The sequence below is a fragment of the Gymnoscopelus microlampas genome (assembly GCF_963454915.1).
Source record: "Gymnoscopelus microlampas genome assembly, chromosome: 3".
Lineage (NCBI taxonomy): Eukaryota > Metazoa > Chordata > Actinopteri > Myctophiformes > Myctophidae > Gymnoscopelus > Gymnoscopelus microlampas.
This window is the reverse complement of record NC_139940.1, coordinates 15,457,909-15,476,819: the sequence shown is the minus strand read 5'-3', so window position 1 is coordinate 15,476,819 and position 18,911 is coordinate 15,457,909. Positions and strand designations below refer to the sequence as shown.

The 18,911-nt window shown below is 41.6% G+C and overlaps 1 protein-coding gene across 1 annotated transcript in view; it reads right to left on the bottom strand.

Moving 5' to 3' along the window:
• Window positions 1-16,461, bottom strand: part of LOC311042812 (uncharacterized protein) — a 65,767-nt gene extending 49,306 nt beyond the window's left edge. The window contains exons 1-7 of the mRNA XM_084053833.1: window positions 16,289-16,461; window positions 14,819-14,928; window positions 13,203-13,349; window positions 11,545-11,697; window positions 10,039-10,148; window positions 6,281-6,404; window positions 2,268-2,351 (exon numbers count right to left, since the gene is read on the bottom strand). Coding sequence (XP_083909959.1) covers window positions 2,268-2,351; window positions 6,281-6,404; window positions 10,039-10,148; window positions 11,545-11,697; window positions 13,203-13,349; window positions 14,819-14,928; window positions 16,289-16,355 — 795 coding nt within the window. The 5' untranslated portion in view covers window positions 16,356-16,461. The remainder of the gene's footprint in view (window positions 1-2,267; window positions 2,352-6,280; window positions 6,405-10,038; window positions 10,149-11,544; window positions 11,698-13,202; window positions 13,350-14,818; window positions 14,929-16,288) is intronic.
• Between the last annotated feature and the right edge of the window lie 2,450 nt (window positions 16,462-18,911).

Sequence of the window (18,911 nt, the reverse complement as noted above, 5' to 3'; positions counted from 1 at the left end):
CAGCAGCATGGCCGCTGGTGATAACATGACAGCATATACAGCAATAAACGGATATACACCAATAAAAATGGAGAATAGCGCTAAGAGGAGTGGTAGGAAGATAATAACACAATCCAATTTCCACAGGTACAAAAACGTTTTGCGCCGAGCAGGGCCGTTAATCAAAAGCAGAGCTGTGTGCAAATCGGCCTGGGAGGACAGATAAGAGTCGAAAGCGCGGAGGTCTGGGACTTTTGTCTCCAACGACTCTCACATCTCCCCTCCTGCCTTCTGGATATCGCCAGCCGACGGGGCTTAGAAACGATATCGGCAAGTTTATGGAGCTCACACTGATATTTCATATGCCTCTCGATTATGTTCTTTACTCTGATTCAGCAACGAGACACACAGGTGATTCATGACAGCTGCAGTCAATTGACAACGCTGCCTAACACCAAAAGACTGAATAATACTGTTTCCCTCCAGTTCTCAGCAGTTATTACTTATTATAGTTTTGTATTGTTTTATTTATTTATTTCTAGAAGTTTAGAATAAGTATAAGAATACAAACAAAACTTTGTGAAAGCACTTGACTCAGTCTCAATAAACATTATGCACCAATAGCTCCTCATGCTTGTTGTGTTTACAAATTTGAGAGCTGCAAGGGTGCGGACTAGCTAACACCAACTGGGGACCCAAACGTTTTGTAAGAACCCATTATAGTTTGAGTTAGTTTTCAGGTTCCACCTATAAATGTCATTTTTTTCCCACACCTAGTTTTAGTACAGATATTTACACTGCCTTCATGTCTATCAAATAATTTATTTCAAAATACTACAGTTGGTTTATTAAGCACTGAATGTTTTAGGGCCAAAATACACTACAAATGTTCTGCTAATTATGAAGCATCCAGACTTCTCAGGTCAGCTTTATGTCCCTATAGTTCAAAATAAACATGGAGAAGCAGCGTTCAGTTTTTTATGCAGGAACAAATTCCCAGAAAAATTGTATGCAACAGTTCTTTTAAATTACTTTTTTGTTTGCCACTGCCACTGAGATCTCTTGTGCTGCACTGTAATTATATTGGGTTTTTTTTCTATATGTGTCTGTTTTATTTTAACTTGCTCTTATGTTCTATCTGTAATAACTGTTTTTAATTGCATTCAAATGTCATTTTATAATGTGTTCACTTTGTCTTCACGCTCTTACTGTTTTGTCTAAAGCACTTTCAATTGCCTTGTTGCTATAGTGAAAAAAACCCGCTCATCCAGAAGTAAACTTGGGTGAGGTGCTGGAGCCAAAAGGAAACCAACTGAACAAAAAAGGCAGCCTCCGCACACACAAAGCTGTGCAAAAATCTGATTTATATATTTATTTGTGTTATTAAGTGTTAGGTCATAGACCTTCTTCAAAAAAACTGAATTCTGCACAGCTTTTGAGTGTGCGAAGGCTACCTTTTTTTGTTCAATTGCCTTTTTGCTGAAATGTGCCATACAAATAAACATACTTTACTGAAACTAGACTTCTGACAAGGAACAGACAGACATTCTGAAATCAAAATACGTAATCGCTGACGTTATCACTGACTGAGATATTTTTTGTTGCTTTTATGCCTTTATTAATAGGATAGAACAGTAGGCTGACAGGAAATTGGGAGAGAGATGGGGGGTGACATGCAGCGAAGGCCATCGGGATCGGGACTCGAACCTGCGACACGCTGTCAGGCTACTTTAGAGCCTACAGTAGGTGCCTGGACCGCTACGCCAGCGGTCCAGGCCTACTGACTCCTCTGTACAAAATATAAGTCAAGGACCCCACTAGGATATAGGAGGACAAGCAGTAATAGGGCTGGAGTGAGGATCAAACTTGTGATCTTTGGGTTACGGGGACCCCTAAGCGTATACGGGCATGTGACATCATGACAGCTCCTTAACCCATTAAGACCGGGGACGCATCTGCGACTGCGTCTCATTTTAAGATTTCTTTGGGCTATTCAAAAATAGCAGATCTACAAGCTCATAGCGCGGCACCGAGTGCCGCGCTACGAGCTTGTAGATCTGCTATTTTTGAAAAATCTCGAAAAAATATTTTCCAGATTTTTTTCAAAAAACTGTTGAGATTTAGATTTTTTTTAAGAATCGCCTCAGGTCTTAAAGGGTTAAGCCTCATGAGTGCAGCGCGTGGACGCAACGCGCTGAGAACAGCAGAGCTATAAGCTTGTGCGACGAACGGCTATTTTGGATGTGCGACACCCGCGCACAACTAAGTATAACTCTGGCTTTACTCACCTGTGTGTGCTGCTCCTCAGCCTCTCTCTGTTTCACTGCAGGAAGCCAAGCCCCCACACTCCTCAGTAGGTACTCTCTGCCTTCCTACACACACACGCACACGCACACACACACACACACACACACACACACACACGAGGCAATACATTAGACCGTGCAAGTCACCATTACAATAGATTTCCTCCAGTATGTAAGAAATCCCATTATTTCAAACAATTTAAAAACGCTCTTCTCAATGCTTCCTCCACAATAATGAGAAATGGTTCCCAAATGCAGTCCTGCTGCATCCTCTTCTATTTCTGTGGCTCATTTTTATCTGTTCTGTTGCTCTGCTGTCGAGTCAGAGACTTAACTTGGACCTGGGAGACCAGGTGAAGGCAAGTATATATCGTCGCTGTCGGACGGAAACCTTGTATGTCCAAAGGGGTTGCTTTTCAGGAAATGGAAAAAAAGAACTCCAATTGATCCTATGTAGCTATTGTTTAGTCACATGATCGTGTCAATACTTTTAACCCATTAAGACCTGAAGCCGATTCCACATGTCTCCTAAATCCCAACAGTTTTCTGAAAAACGTATGTTTCTATATCAGTGGTGCTCAATCTTTTTCATGTCAAGGACAGCCAAAATGATATGTATTTGGCCGCGGACCCCCATCTCAAGATATTTTGTTCCAGGGACCCCCAGAAGCAAAGATTTGAGTTAATGTTTGCTTTAAAAGAATATATATAAAGATTTGGACACATTTTCACAATTTTTCAAAAATAGCAGATATACAAGCTCGTAGCGCGGCACTCGGTGCCGCGCTATGAGCTTGTATATCTGCTATTTTTGAATAGCTTAAGTGTAAAATAAGGCTTTTTAGCTCAAATGAAAAAGTGACACAGATGCGTTCCAGGTCTTAATGGGCTAATTGGTTAAATATTAATAAAGCCCACAGACAGACTTAAACGCTTCAATTTTCACTTTAAATTATTTTCAAAAACAGCCGATCTACAACCTCACAACACGTCTGTGAGCTTGTAGATCGGCTATTTTTGCTACTTTTGTGTGACACTCTAGTATGACGAAGTAGGGCGTTACATTACGAAATGTGGAGATACGTCCACATCGACGGCAACGATATGTATAATAACAAGCTGGCAGAATAGAAAGCGGCAGCAGTTCGGCTGCCCAGAGACAACCGCGTAAAACACATCAGTGCTTTTTTGACAAAATGATTACAGTTGTCATTTATGGACCGTCTTTCATATTTAAGAGATGCATTAAACAGGTGTTGAATGAGGAACGGTTTTGTATCGAAAACGGATACATGGGGGTTTAAAAAAGAAATTAAAAAGTCTTCATTGTGTTGCGGTGCTGCTGAGAGGCGTGACTGGAGCCACACTGCCCCCTATGGCCTATACCCGGTGCTCCAAACACTTGTCTCCATTCACTCCCCCTCTCTCTGTTCTTCTTACAGGTAGAATAATGGTCTTTTGTGCCCTTTTAAATGGTACATAACTGCTCCATTTACTACATCCATTTATGTGTCAGGACCAGCGATGGGAGAACAGCTCTGATCTCTCTGAACGGCAGGGCAGCAGGTAAAAGGCATGACGCCACAGAGAGTGAATCCACTCAGAGATGAACATTATCCTTCTTGTCTGAAATGTCAAGAGGTTCACACATTGTTTCTTACCATGGCTGAGTGCACGTGCATGCGCACATGCACATATAGACCTACTACCTGCACAATTATCCAGGCGACTTCATGTACATTATTATAATAATATGAATAATAGTTATTATTATCATTATTATGATAATAATAATAATAATAATAATAATAATGAACACCGATCACATAATCATCAGAAGATGGTGTTGACCTTCTTTATAAGTGGTAATTATGGGTCTACTGGGTAATTACTTAGTACTCACACTCACACTTTAATTTGACACTTTTCCTGTAATCTTGCCATCTGGTTGTCTAGTAGATTTCCATGCACTTACTACCTCATTATTGCATGAGTAGTATCTATGCAAAATTGGAGGACTTAGATAATATAAATACATGATATTGCTCAAACTAATAATGAATTACTCTGCCAGTCAGCTACTCAAGTTTGGCAGGCAGTGCTAAGCAGTCTACATTTATATCCAGTCTATTAACTTGACCTAGACCTAAAAAGAAGTCTACAGTAGGCAATTTAGGTCTGCATTTATATACAATCTGTCAAATTGTCCTAAACACAAGCCGTCTACACGTATATCCATTCATATCCACCCCTTGCTGTGGCATTATAATTTGTCTGTCTTTGCCCCCCGTGGCATTATGATTCATCCGTCTCCGCCCCCTGTGGTAATGTCTAGTGCCACTGTGCCACATGGCCGTGATGGTGCCATATGCCGTGCCAGCCTGCCATGGCTGGCCCTGCTGCACCTTGGCTTGACCATTGAGATTATATGACTAGTCACAGGTTAGGGCTAGTAGGAAGGTACTGACTGGCCTACTGAAGTGCCCCACAAATTGTGAAAACATGCCCTCAGATTTGACAGCATGGGGGTTAAAGTTCCCCCACTCCACTCAATGTATTACATTTCTTACAGCAGAGAAAGTGAAGGCATTCATAACTGAAACTACTTGTGTTTACTGTGTGCATCGGAAATGTGTCAACCTGAATGTTTGTGTGGAGGTTTTCAGGTCGGAGAGTGGCGACAAAGTCACATTCATCGCTGTCGGGGGGGGGGGGGGGGGGGGGGGCTTGGGGGGGAAGTGATGTATGTCCAAAACCATTACTTTTCAGGAAATTGAAAAAGAACTTTGTGGATTCAATTAAGTTATTATTTAGTTCAAAAACAGCCGATCTGCAAGCTCACACCGCAGCACACCTGTAGATCACTACTTTTGCATGACAATTTCAAATGACGTATAGAACATGAAAAGATGAAAAATGGAGATGCAAGGTTTCTGCCCGACAGCAGTTTAGCTTTCTACTCGTGGACAGTAAAAGGAAATCAGTCAGAATGTAAAGGCTGAAATCCACAGTAAATAGTCAATTGAAATCCTCAGTAAAGAAAAATAAATGAAGCAAAAGGTTTCTGAAAAATCCAACTCCACCCAGCATCCATCTGTTAGGTTCATTTGAGCTACCTACATCCAATGAAATATATAATTTTTAAACTGAAAAACTCACAGAACACAATTACATACAAAGAAGTCTAGTTATAGGTGCTAGATAAGTGTTAAATAGCTCTATATTCTGAAAGTAATCATTGCTATAGAGGGTTTGTTCAGTAACAGGAGAGGAGCAATCAGGAGAGAGAACTCAAACAGAATACAGGAAAAACAACTGAAATTGGAAGTGATGAAACATCAGTGTTGGGGTAACGTGTTCCTTTTGTAACTCGTTACCACACTTAATTAATAACTATAATACGGTACCAAAAGGAAATTGAATTAAGTTACTTTCTCGCGTTACCGACCAGCTTACCACCAGTCGCGTAAAATATCGTCGTAATATATCGTCCTTTAATTGCCAATTAAATAGGCTACCACATCCCGTTTTTAAACAATACAGGACGAGATTTGTTCCGTATTTTCATAAACATCCTCAGTCTGTATAGAGCATTATTATCAGTGCATTTCTCCCGCTTGGAGCAGGATCAACTCTCATCTCTATCAGCTGACTCTGGCTGACCTCAGTGATCAGCTCTGGAATTCACTTAACATCCCTATCGGTGTGTGTGTGTGTGTGTGTGTGTGTGTGTGTGTGTGTGTGTGTGTGTGTGTGTGTGTGTGTGTGTGTGTGTGTGTGTGTGTGTGTGTGTGTGTGTGTGTGTGTGTGTGTGTGTGTGTGTGTGTGTGTTCACATCTACTGATTAATGACCTATGATTCAATTTTGGTACATTAATTAACTCAGATTCCTCTTTTAATGTGGTGATAATTCATCCTGTGTCGGTGTGTGTCGGTGTGTGTGTGTGTGTGTGTGTGTGTGTGTGTGTGTGTGTGTGTGTGTGTGTGTGTCTGACCTGATTCCTCTCAGCACTGAACATGAAGCTCGCCATCAGTTGTAGAGCCTCGGGGTTGTCACAGTCATAATGTAATGCTCTCTCAATCGACTCCTTGCACTTGTCGGCTGCTCCCTCCTCCATACTACACACAAACACACACAAACACACACACACACTTATATATTTTCACATAGCACAAGTCAGTCTTGAACAGCAACAAATGTTGTTACTGCCTGAAAAGTGCAGATCATGGACAGTTAACCTACCAGGACCCTCACCCTTTCTTTCTTCTCCTACTGTACAACCTGAAAACCCCTCATCACCGATCTATAACCTTTACAGAAACACAATCAGTCTACATTTATATCGTCGCTGTTGGGTGGAAGCCTTGTATGTCCAAAACCGTTCATTTAAAAAAAAAAAAAAAAAAAAAACAGTTTAAACTAGAAAAAGTGCTCCTCGGAGCACAAGTCTCCGCCAGGTCAGGTGGGCTATTGTGGCCTCCTGGTGGCGCTATAATAGGCCAACGTGAAAAGGGTGCCATTTCTTCTTAGGCCTTGCAAGACAATCGGACACTGACTGCATTCATGATTTGAGGCATTTTGTTAAAAACATGTGTTTTGCTAAAGTAGACCTGTTGGTGGCGCTATAACAGGCCAATGTTAAAAGGGTGGCATTTGTTCCTCAACATAGTGTGAATGTGCGTGCAAAGTTTGAGCGCAATTGGACGGTGCGTTCATGATTTGCGGAATTTTGTTCAAAACAAGCCAATAATGCAAACTTTAGATGTCAATCTTAGCCAATCAGTATGGAATATGAAAAATCAAACACATCCGTCGTGATCACATGACTATAGAGATCATGTGTACCGATTTGTGTGAAATGTGGATAAAATTGGAAGGAGTAGTATAAAATAATGTGTTTTATATAAGTCGGCCTCCTGGTGGCGCTATAAAAGGCAGATGTGAAAAATGCAGGGCAAGGGTTTTTCCTTGACCTCTAGGGAGTGTGCATACAAAGTTTTACACAGATCGGTGCAATTATAGGTAAAAACAAGAATCGGCCTGTTATAGCGCCACCATGAGGCTGATTTGAAATATTTCAAATGGTAGTTCTTCCTCGGCCTAATGGGAATGTGCGTGCACAATTTCACGGAAATTGCATGCTGTATTCATGATTTGAGGCATTTTGTTCAAAACGGAGTACTCCTGCAAACTTTGGAAGACATTTTTAGCCAATCAGGATGGAATATGAGAAATCTGAAAGACCAGTTTCGTTTAATGACTATAGAGATACTGTGTACCGATTTGCGTAATTTTTGGACAAAATCTGTAGGAGTACTGTCAAAAAATATGTTTTGCACAAATCGGCCTCCTGGTGGCGCTATAAAAGGCCCATGAGAAAGATTTTGGGCAAAGGTTCTGAATTGGCATCCAGGGAGTGTGTGTGCACAGTTTCGCTGCGATCAAGACAACGGTGCCGGATATTAGCTGGTCACAGACGGACGGACGGACACACACACGGACACACGGACGGACGGACGAGGTGGAAAACATACTCTCTCGCCATGCCTTTCGGCCTGGCGGAGACAATTAGTGAAAGCAGCAGCACTATAAGCTCACAACACCTCAAATTGCAAGGCGTTGAGAGCTTGTAAATCGGCTATTTTCATTACTTTTCTGCGACACTCTTGTAGGATGAAGTAGGGCATTCATTTATGAAAAAACATAAAAAGTTAAAAATATGGAAATATATGGAGAGGTTTCTGTCTCACATAGAGGAAGATAAACCTTTATTGAACCTGATAGGGAAATTTGGATGTTACAGCAGCAAGAGCAGTAAGAATGAAACAGGAGAGGTACATGTAAGAGTAAGAGTCAAGAACCAAACCAAGATGAATCCAAAGACAGACATTTATATCCAAGCTGTCAGACATTATTTATGAGATTAGTATTTAAATCCTTAGTGAGGAAAGTTTCCAGACTAACGTCGAAAGAACACCACACTGCTAATGTCCTAATTAACTACAGGTGTATTTGCTGTAGCACGCACATACGCACTCGCCCACACAACTTATGTCTACAGTGACCATTATAAGGAACACCACTGTTGTCTTTGTTGATAAACTAGTCTCATTTATCAATAATTTTGTAAAAAATAACTCCCACCTCATTTAGAGAGATTTAGAGGCAACTCATTTCAAACATGTGCATGTGTGATAAATCTCAGAGACCAGTAGCCCCCGTGTTTACATAAATTAACACAGCTCTGCAGCCTGAGAAATAGCACACAAGGCAAAGCAGGACAACCATCAACATCCTTGTGGCCAATCCCCGGGCACCTGTGTGGATCACTAAAAACAGTCGCTTTGGCATCGAGCGACACACTAGCAGTGTGTTTAAGGCAAAGTAATAGTCACATTCAATCTATAAAAAAACAGAGGGGGGGATATTTTCTTAAACTCTTAAGCCCTACAGTATATACTTCTGGGAAGCCCTATATTCTGTATGTGTGAGAAGCCAAACATGTATATTTTTACTCTTATGTACCTGTACGCACACAAGATGTAACAATAAAGTACACCTTGAACATTGAATCTTCTACGCATGACAGATAGTGAAAATAGCCGATCTACATTCACGTTGTCCTCGTTACGAAAATAAGACAGTATGTTAACTATGTTCTTCTTACCACAGCACCCTGCCTGCAGGAATGCATGGCACGGATATTGTAATAGCTCCTTGTCAGTGAACAAACTAACACGGATTTTCATAAAACTTTGGTGCAAGGATCAGAAGGCTGCCTTACATCAAACGTACATTTTCTTTTGAGAAACAGACAAAGATCAGATGTTCACTGAAGCTGAAGCAATCTAAATACAGTACACCAGATGTAGTCATGGACTCAAGACCTGAATTTCAACAACCACATTAAGACAATTACAAAGTCAGCCGTAAGAACACTATATCGAGGACTAAAGGACTTATGTCTCAGCAGGATTTGAACAAGCTTGTATATGCATTAAATTTCAATAGACATGACTACTTAAAAGGTGTCTTTACAGGTCTCCCTAAAAAGAAATCTATCAGACGGCTGCAGTTGATTCAGAACGCTGCTGCTCAAGTCCTTACTAATATCAAGAAAGTGGATCATGACACTCCAGTTCTCAGATATGTACACTGGCTCAATCTCTGTCAAAGAACTTATTTCAAAATACTACTGTTGGTTTACTAAGCATCGAATGGTTTCTGACCAAAATTAAAAAAGTGCTACATCATGAACCATCCAGACCTCTCAGGTTTTCTGGGAAAGGTCTGCATTGTGACCCCAGAGTCAGAACTCAACGTGTAAAAGCAGCATTCAGGTTTTATGTAACACATAATCTGGAACAAGCCGCCAGAACACTGCAGGTCTGCTACAACTCTCAGGTCTTTAAAATCAAAGCTGAAAACTTTGACTGTTTGCCACCATTTTATTGAGGTTTGTTAATCATTTCTTGTCCACTGCAATTTTATTCTCTTATATTTCTTTAAAAAGAAAAAAAATCTAATGTGTTTTAATACTCTTAATTTTGAATTGCCTTGTTGTTGAAATGTGCTATACAAATAAACTACCATTGCCTCTCTGGTCTCCGACATGACAGAAGAGGAGGCCTATTCATCCCAGAGGTAAAGGCCTTTATGGGTAATCTACCCATTTGTCACAGTCGCTATCAGATCTATAAATCTCACATCGATCAGAGGTGAGTGTGAGTGTGAGTGTGTGCGCCACCTTACCAGAGATCTGTGAGGTAGATCTCAGCTATGGAGCAGCAGGCAGAACACACATCCTTGGCTGTGGGGACATCGGACTCTTCATCTGGCCCAGCTGTGGCCCCAGAGGGTCCCTGTTTAATGACAGAGGGAGAGTGGTGTGTGCGTGCCAGTCACCTATTATGGTTTGCGTTGTGAGCTTGTAGATGGGCTATTTTTGGCAAAGAGATTTGGTGTAAAGGGGAAAAGCGGTACAGAGCCAACTCAGGTCCAGTTTATACTCTAGTCTAGACGTTTAGGGTAGGGTAAGTGATATTTTCTTGTTAAAATAAGTATTGAATAGCTCTATATTCTGATAGTCGTCATTGATATAGAGTATTTGTTCAGTAACAGGAGTCTACCAGTCTCTCCAGCTCTTTAGTAAACTAAAATTGCATTTCAGGTCAGGACACCAATTCTAAGTATCCAATCAGGAGAGAGAAGTTGCAGAGGATACAGATTAAACAAGTGAAAATGGAAGTGATGAGTGATGACACAAATAAATGAGCAGACAAGATTGGAACTGGAACAAATTTGCAACCCACCTGAAAATGTACGTTCTGTTCATATTAAAGAGCTGGAGAGATGGGGAGACCCTTGTTACTGAACAAACACTCTACAGATTACTATCAGAATGTAGAGCTTTAACCTTTTAACATTTTTTGGGGGGGGTTTAACCATAACATATCACTTATCCTACCTTAAGTGTTTAATGCTGACCAGTAGTAGTCCAGCAGCCTATTGTGTCTCTGTCCGTGGTGCTGAAATGGTCAACCCTGCCCCATTCCCTCCCTCTCGGCCTCTCTCTGTTTGTATTATTGGGTCCCAGTGTAAATCTTGCGGGAGCAGGCAGTATTTTAAACTTTGCTGCGGGCAGGAGCATGTGGTCCAAAATAAACAGCAGGTGGTAACGGTTAGAAATCCAGCGGGAGAGGGATTAAGAAAACAGTCCCTGCGCAGGGTACCACCATAAAGAACCATTGACACTCAGCTAAATGTGTTTGTATTGTATCCTGTGCCTCTGGAATTCTGTATTTTATTATTACTCAGTGTTTTATCATTTACAATGAAATTCTGCCCTAGTAATGTTCCATGCAGGGCTGTCTGTGTTCATTCGAACCAAACACTTCGGCAAATGATTTCACTATTTAACACGCCTTCAAGCAGAGATGAGGGCAAGCTGACCTTTCCTCTGTTAATCAAAACCCATGGAATGCAATGCTTTGACCTTTGCTAGCATAGTCAACGGTGCCCCTTTGTTAGCATAGTCAACAGTGCCCCCTTGTGATCAAACAATACAACAGCGATATGACATGTCTACTAATGAATTTTTGGTTTGTGTGCCTGTCTACGCTGTGTGTGTGTTTGTGTGTGTGTGTGTGTGTGTGTGTGTGTGTGTGTGTGTGTGTGTGTGTGTGTGTGTGTGTGTGTGTGTGTGTGTGTGTGTGTGTGTGTGTGTGTGTGTGTGTGTGTGTGTGTGTGTCTCTTTACGGTGCTCTGTGCCTGCTCCTCCAGTGCAGCCAGTAGGACTTGCACGCCTCTGCTGTAGTAGTCCACAGCCTCCTGGCCCGTGTGGATCTGGCCCAGGTACATGTATTTACTGTGGCCCTGGGCTGGACTCAGCTCCACCGCGCGCAAGAACACCTTCAACACGCAGTTAAGGAAGCAAGCTTAACTACATTAACCCTGGCACCCCCCGTATGGGCATGTCATTATAGTCTGAAACTTAAAGAATATATATATAATAATAATGATTCAGAAATTTGAAAGATTTTCAAAATATTCTAAAAGAGCGAACATTTTAGATCTACGACACATTGCATCGTACTGCTTTAAACAGACAGCAAACATTTCAAAACCAGTCTCAAAAAGAAACAATGAAAAAATGTAATTGCTTATATCATATCTTATGAAAGATTCCTTTTTCCCAGTGTTCATTTTCACACATTAATGTAGCTGATTACAAGGACGTTAATTATAGTTGTTTCATTTAAGTGTTACTATGTAAATGTCTGATTTCCGATTATACATTTCCTATAATTCTTTGTTTGTTGCTTGTTTTTAATTGTTTTGTTTTGTTTTGTGTTGTTGTACTGGCAGCAGAGATTATCAGTACTGTATTTGCATTATGCTATTTTATTTTACTTATTTTCATCTGAATCTTATTGTAAACATTTTTACAACCACTTTGTAACATTTTTAATAAAGTGCTAACCCAATAGAGAGTATTATAATTATTAAAGCTACATTTATACTCCATCACACAAAGAACTTCAACTTACATTGTGATGATGCTATTTTGGACATGGTCTACTGAGACTTCACTGAGATGGACACTATGTTGAGAGGCTGTTCCTTCTGTTATGGCTCTATATTTGTTTGCTGCTACCATCTGCTGTGACAACTCAGTTCCCATTGGGGATGATTAAAGGTCTATCTTGTACAATAACACATGCACAATCTGCACATAAATGAATGCACAAATATAAACAGAAATGAACAACAATATCAGAGAGACAGGAGCTCTCTCACGTTCAAAAGGCTGAGGAAGAGACGCAAACACTGGTACAGACTGAACCTGAAGCCATTCTACTCCATTTGTGTTCTAATGCACTCCTTATCTATGAGTTATTATTAGTTATTATAACAATTAAAGATTGTACACATACATTCAAGTGACCTCCCCTGCATTTTTCTGACACAAAAGGACATTTGGTTTGCTTTTACACTGTCAGAGTTAAATTAACACCAAGGCTGGACACAGGGCTACAATTGCTTACTTTCAGAAGAAATAGCAATCTCACACGAGAAAAATATATGTGTATACAGTATTACCCTTAACCTTACACACACGAAGGTAAAACATTTAGCGTGAAGTCATAGCCTGAATGTTTCTATCTCTCTCAACGTTGCCTAACCACTTTGAATCTGGCGTATTTTGGGATGTCGATATAGGCAAAACATTTTAAAGTTTTTCTTTTCTGACACAACTGATCCCCTGAGCAAGCAGGCAGGCTTTATTAGCTCAATGGTAAAAATGTCAGCACTTGCGCAGGAAACCGGGTTCAAATCCAGGGTAGAAGACATAGTGCAGCTTTAAGTGGTTAACCATATTATACAGACAGATACCCTATCCAAGAGAAGGATACTCCTTTGGCCTTCTGTATGTCTCCCAGTTCAGAGTAGATGTGTCCCAGCATGTCCAGTGTCTGCAGGTTGTCGGGCTCCAGGTCCAGAGCCCGCTGACAGAACAGGGCGGCCATCTTAAAGTCAAAACTGTCCACGCACTCCTCCGTCTAGAACAGCAGGGGAGGACAGGTTTATAGTGGTACACAGTACAACTCCTCAGTGTTCATTTAACTCACAGTTACACAGTCTGAGTTACAAACAGATACATTAACACATTGTACTGTGTAATAACAATAATAATTCAATCAGAAGAGACTATAGGAGTATGTATCTGAAACAAAACAAAACGTAAATGTAAGTTAGTTCTAAGAATGACTCCAGTTGAAATTCATGGTGGACAGGATTGATTTCCCATTGAACTGTTAGACAAGGTGTTATTTCTTAAGACTAAACTGATTCTTATATCTGATTAGATTTGTGAATTAAACAATCAGATATCAAGGTTTGATGAAGAGTTAATTGTGCTCTGTTTATACGCATTCATTGCTAAGCAACTCCTTACAGTATGTTACGCAAATAACATATAGCCCTCAGCCAATCAGATTGCTGGATCAGAACCAAAGATTGTACTATAAATGGATAATATGACAATGACCTTTGGGTAGTTGGAGTCATATTTCCACATGCAACCTGATTGGACAGTGAGGTATTGAATTTAATAAACTAAGCTCCATTAGTCTGGATGAACTAGACTAATGGACTAACTTGCCTGGTTTTCATTCCAAATTGACCAGTGTGATCCGGTATAGAGCCTTCCTACTCTAGAGCCTGTTTACTAATATAATCTGTATTCAGCGGGGCAACACAATGTTATTGATTCCCCACATAAATGCTGAATCGAGTAGCCAGCCAGTTGCTACGAGTTAGAATAAAACATGGACATACCAAACAATGTATAAAACATGGACATACCACACAATGTATACCATGGAGTATTTGAAGAAACTTCATAAGAATTCACATGCATGCGTTTATGCATTTGCATTTTACAACTACAGGTCCCACTGACCCACTATGACACCCCTGGTTTCTGCGAGAATTATTTTTGGGGGCACAGACCATATAAGTTTCCATATTAAAGTGCAAAATGAGTTGATCCCAGTCTAGTATGGATAGCATGGAAGACCATTTTAAAGACAGCACTATCAGGGACAGAGTGGATCTGAGACTAATAGTACCACGACTGCACATAAACATTTCTGAAGTACAAATCAATACAAAGATAGTACATCATATTTGAGTTGAAAACAGCATCAATACTCTAGTGTTTGTCTGTCTTTTCATGTCTAACACAGTAATGCTATGACACCTGAACCACTGGATCAATAAAGGTCTATCTATGAATTTGTGATTTTGTTTGTAAGAGAGACCAAAAAAGGAAACAATTACAAGGAAGGAATTAAATGGCGGCTTACTCATTTATTATCTAACAGACAATTATAAAAATCTCATCTGTGACGAATAATTAAAATGTAAACTATTATACAGAATTTGACAGAAAACGGAATGGCGCGTGCGTGTGTGTGTGTGTGTGTGTGTGTGTGTGTGTGTGAGAGAGAGAGAGAGAGAGAGAGACCTTTTCTATCAGTTGTTGTACAGAGTATTTCTCAGCGGTCTTCTTCTTGGCTTTTTGGTGCATTCTCACTTTCATCCTGTCCTGTGGAGACAGATCAGGCAGCCCAGGACCTGATGTCATAGAGACAGAAACAGGGACAGGGTCAGAGACAGGGATAGAGGCAGGGATAGAGGCAGGCAAAGAGACACACAGTGACAGACACATAGACAGACACATAGACAGACACAGAGACAGAGACAGGGCCTACTCTGTGTGGAGTTTGCATGTTCTCCCCGTGTCTCCTAGGGTAGTTAATACCCTCACAAAAACATGTAGTAATCCTGGTCACTATACTGCCTCCCCCTGGTCAGCCGGGGCGCCTGATGGAGGAGAAGGGAACTGGTTGGAATAACGTGTTCCTTCCACGCGCTATGTCCAACCAGGGAAACTCCCCCCTGTCGGGTGATAAGAAGCGGCCTGCTTGCTCCTCATGCATTGAAGGAGGCATGAGCTTCAGCTTGGGCTCTCCCTAGGCTGGCAGAGGGTAGGTAGTGCCCAGGATTACATAGGCAATTGGCACTGGGTGAAAAAATGTGGGTTACAAAATCGTGGGATAAAAATTATAAGGAAAAAAAAAAACAGAGACAGAGACAGAGACAGACACAGAGGCAGAGACAGGGATAGAGGCAGGCAAAGAGACACACAGTGACAGACACAGAGGCAGAGACATACACAGAGGCAGAGACAGGGATAGAGGCAGGGATAGAGGCAGGCAAAGAGACACACAGTGACAGACACAGAGGCAGAGACAGACACAGAGGCAGAGACAGGGATAGAGGCAGGGATAGAGGCAGGCAAAGAGACACACAGTGACAGACACAGAGGCAGTGACAGACACAGAGGCAGACACAGACACATAGACAGACACAGGCACAGAGACAGACACAGAGACAGAGACAGAGATAGAGACAGAGAGACAGTGAGAGAGGCAGACACATAGAGGCAGACACAGAGACAGAGACAGAGGCAGACACATAGAGGCAGACACAGAGACAGAGACAGACGCAGACGCAGACGCAGACACATAGAGGCAGACACAGAGACAGAGACAGACACAGAGACATTGACAGACACAGAGACAGAGAGACAGTGACAGACACAGAGACATTGACAGATACAGAGAGACAGTGACAGACACAGAGAGACACAGGGAGAGACACAGTGACAGCCACAGACACAGTGACAGACACAGACACAGACACAGAGAGACAGTGACAGCCACAGAGACAGACACAGACACAGACACAGATACAGACACAGAGACAGTGATAGACACAGAGACAGTGACAGTGACAGGGACAAACACAGGGACAGACACAGAGACAGAGGAGGTTCAAGCAAAGAATACAAACTATTAGAATTGTCATCCACTTAACTTGTCTGGAACACACACAGAACAGCTTGCAAATCCAGTAAACACACAACCTTTACCTTCAGTAGAAGTATTCTCCTTCCTCCTGGGCTTGTTTTTCTTCTTGGGTTTGGCTTGTCCTCCCATGACGCCAGATGATTGTCCGGCTTCAGATCAAATATATAATAACACTATAACGTAAGATTACAACAACACGCATGGAACCCACTGTGTGTATTCCACTTGAGGGTACTGCGCATGCTCCCAGAAGAGTGTAGTTGGTTACTACGGGGTGCGGTAAAGGACAAAAACATTTTGCGTTCACAAGTCCATGCAGGTCTCCCTGACACACAAACCATAATGATACGCGAAATAACGTTTGTCTATAAACACAGATTTAAAGCTAAGTAATAACATAATATATCACTTACAGTAAGTAATAATAATGTAAGCGGGAGATGCGTTAAAGCAGCACAATATATGCCGAGGGGCAGGCTGATGCTTTGCAGGCTGGTGATCCGGTCTGGGATCTAGAGCGGATACGGAAACGGTAAGTACATGTATGTGTATGTGAAAATTACATGATACCGTAGGCGGGCTTTCAATCGGATCAGAGCACTAACAGTAAATAGAGGCAGGCTTTCTGAATTACTGTTTCTCTTTCTGTCTAAATTATGTGTCAGTGGTGGAAAAACTACTACATTGTTTTACTTAAAGGTATACGAGGGAGTTCAGAGGTAAATAAACAACAGCAGTACTTTTCCCCGACCACCAGGGGGTGACGCAGGAGGGAGTTCCATAGCGAGGTACTTTTTGAAGGAATGGTGCCCGAAAACAGGTTGCTTTATTGGGATACAATATGCGGAAATTCCCGCCCTGCTGGTTCTCTGAATTTTTATTTTTAAATAGGCTCTTTCATGATAAATTGACCACATATATGAAGTTAAACAACTAAATTCTATCCACACGCTATCTTAAAAGTAAATTCTGTGCCTCAAAAACGAAGTTTGAGAGCGTTTTAAAACCGAAAGTAAACGTTCATACGGACACGGACGCGCACGGACGCGCACATGCGTGCGTTAATTTACGTCCCGGACATAAACATAGAACACATAAACATTTAGTCCAGTAATTCTAGCAAAAAAATCCACTCAGGTTGGACCAAATTGTATTATTTTGTTTCTCAACTGATTTTGACTGGAAATTAGGTCTACTAGCCAGGATAGAAAATCTACCCTGATCTGCTCACTGCTAATACCCTAAATCCAAGATGGCCGCCATTGTGAGTATTTCATTCCAAAAATTGGCATATCTTCCAAACTAATAGAGCTATGAATGTAAACAAAGTGTCTAATCCTATGTTTTTGAGGTCAGGGAATTGATTAGAAGCATTTTTAATAAGACTGAGATTTCTTTTGGTAACTTAAGTTACATTTTATTGCCATTTACAGGTGAAATCACAAAACTAAATGCAGTAAGTAAAACATAAAGAAAAATAAAAGGCACATTGAAAGGCACAGTTGTTTTCAAAGCTTGACTGTGACCTCCTGATTGCATTACACATAACTTAAAACATCTAGAAAACTCAAAATACCTATAATCTACTGCAACTTAATTTAACCACATCATGTAGAGATATGTAGAACCTTCACTGCATCATTGGTGCAGGTGATTTCAACACCCAGACAGTCTAATCATCTAGAAGCTCTTCACTGTTCACTTCAACATTGGTGCAGGTGATTCCCTTACACTGACCACAAGCCAGGGTGCACAGCAGTCCATTCTTGCAACAGGTGTTTTTGTCGCACTTGCCGTGGTAGTTGCATTTGACTAGCTTCAGCAAGGCTGCTGGAGCAGCATCCCTCTGCATCCTCACTGGCTTGAGATTCTCCACATGTTGGCCTTTGTGGAGCAACCATCCCCACTTGGTTGGATCAAGAATATTGCCTAGCCAGGTTTGTACCTGGTGGTACACTCGGTAACTATGGTACTTGGCTGCATCGCAAGTAGGTGGGAGAGATTCAGGAGGCAGATAGACCAACCTGGACGCCATCTTGCTACTGAACCTGGCTGCTCTTTCAAAGTCAAGGCTATTCCCAGGCTTAGAGTTGTACAGGACTTCTAGAGCGGCCTGGCCATGCTTGTTGACATCATCGTGGCTTTGATTTGGCTTCATGAATAAGCTTCATGAGGAACATTAAGGCGGTTGGTGGTCTGACAAGAGGTCGGGGGTTTGAACAGTCGACAAGTCTGATATGGTTGATGTCCACCCCAGCATGTGGAGAAGTCAACAGGGCCATGAGAGAAGTGACCGGCCTACAAGACATCAAGGAAGCAGTGGTCCACAAGGACAGGGCAGCTGCAGGGATGACCAGAGATGCCAAGGATGTGCAGATGATCCTGAACTACTTCTCTGAACGAAAACCTTTCTCCCGGGATTTGAGGGAACTGCATAGTCTGTCATCTGGAGTCGTAGCTGACAAGTCTGTGAATGTAGAAAGAGCAGAGTCAGTTGGTCATGCCATACTGAAATCTATGCAGGGCAAATCGGTAGCAGAGCACACGTTCCGCAAGAGAGATCAGGTCACCACACTTGCTGCCTCAACTTACATTGCCATTGAAGGAGAACGCCTGGAGATCGACCCGAAACAGTTGTTCCAGCGTCTTGTTGTGGCAGGAACAGGGACTGTTGACACAAGAACC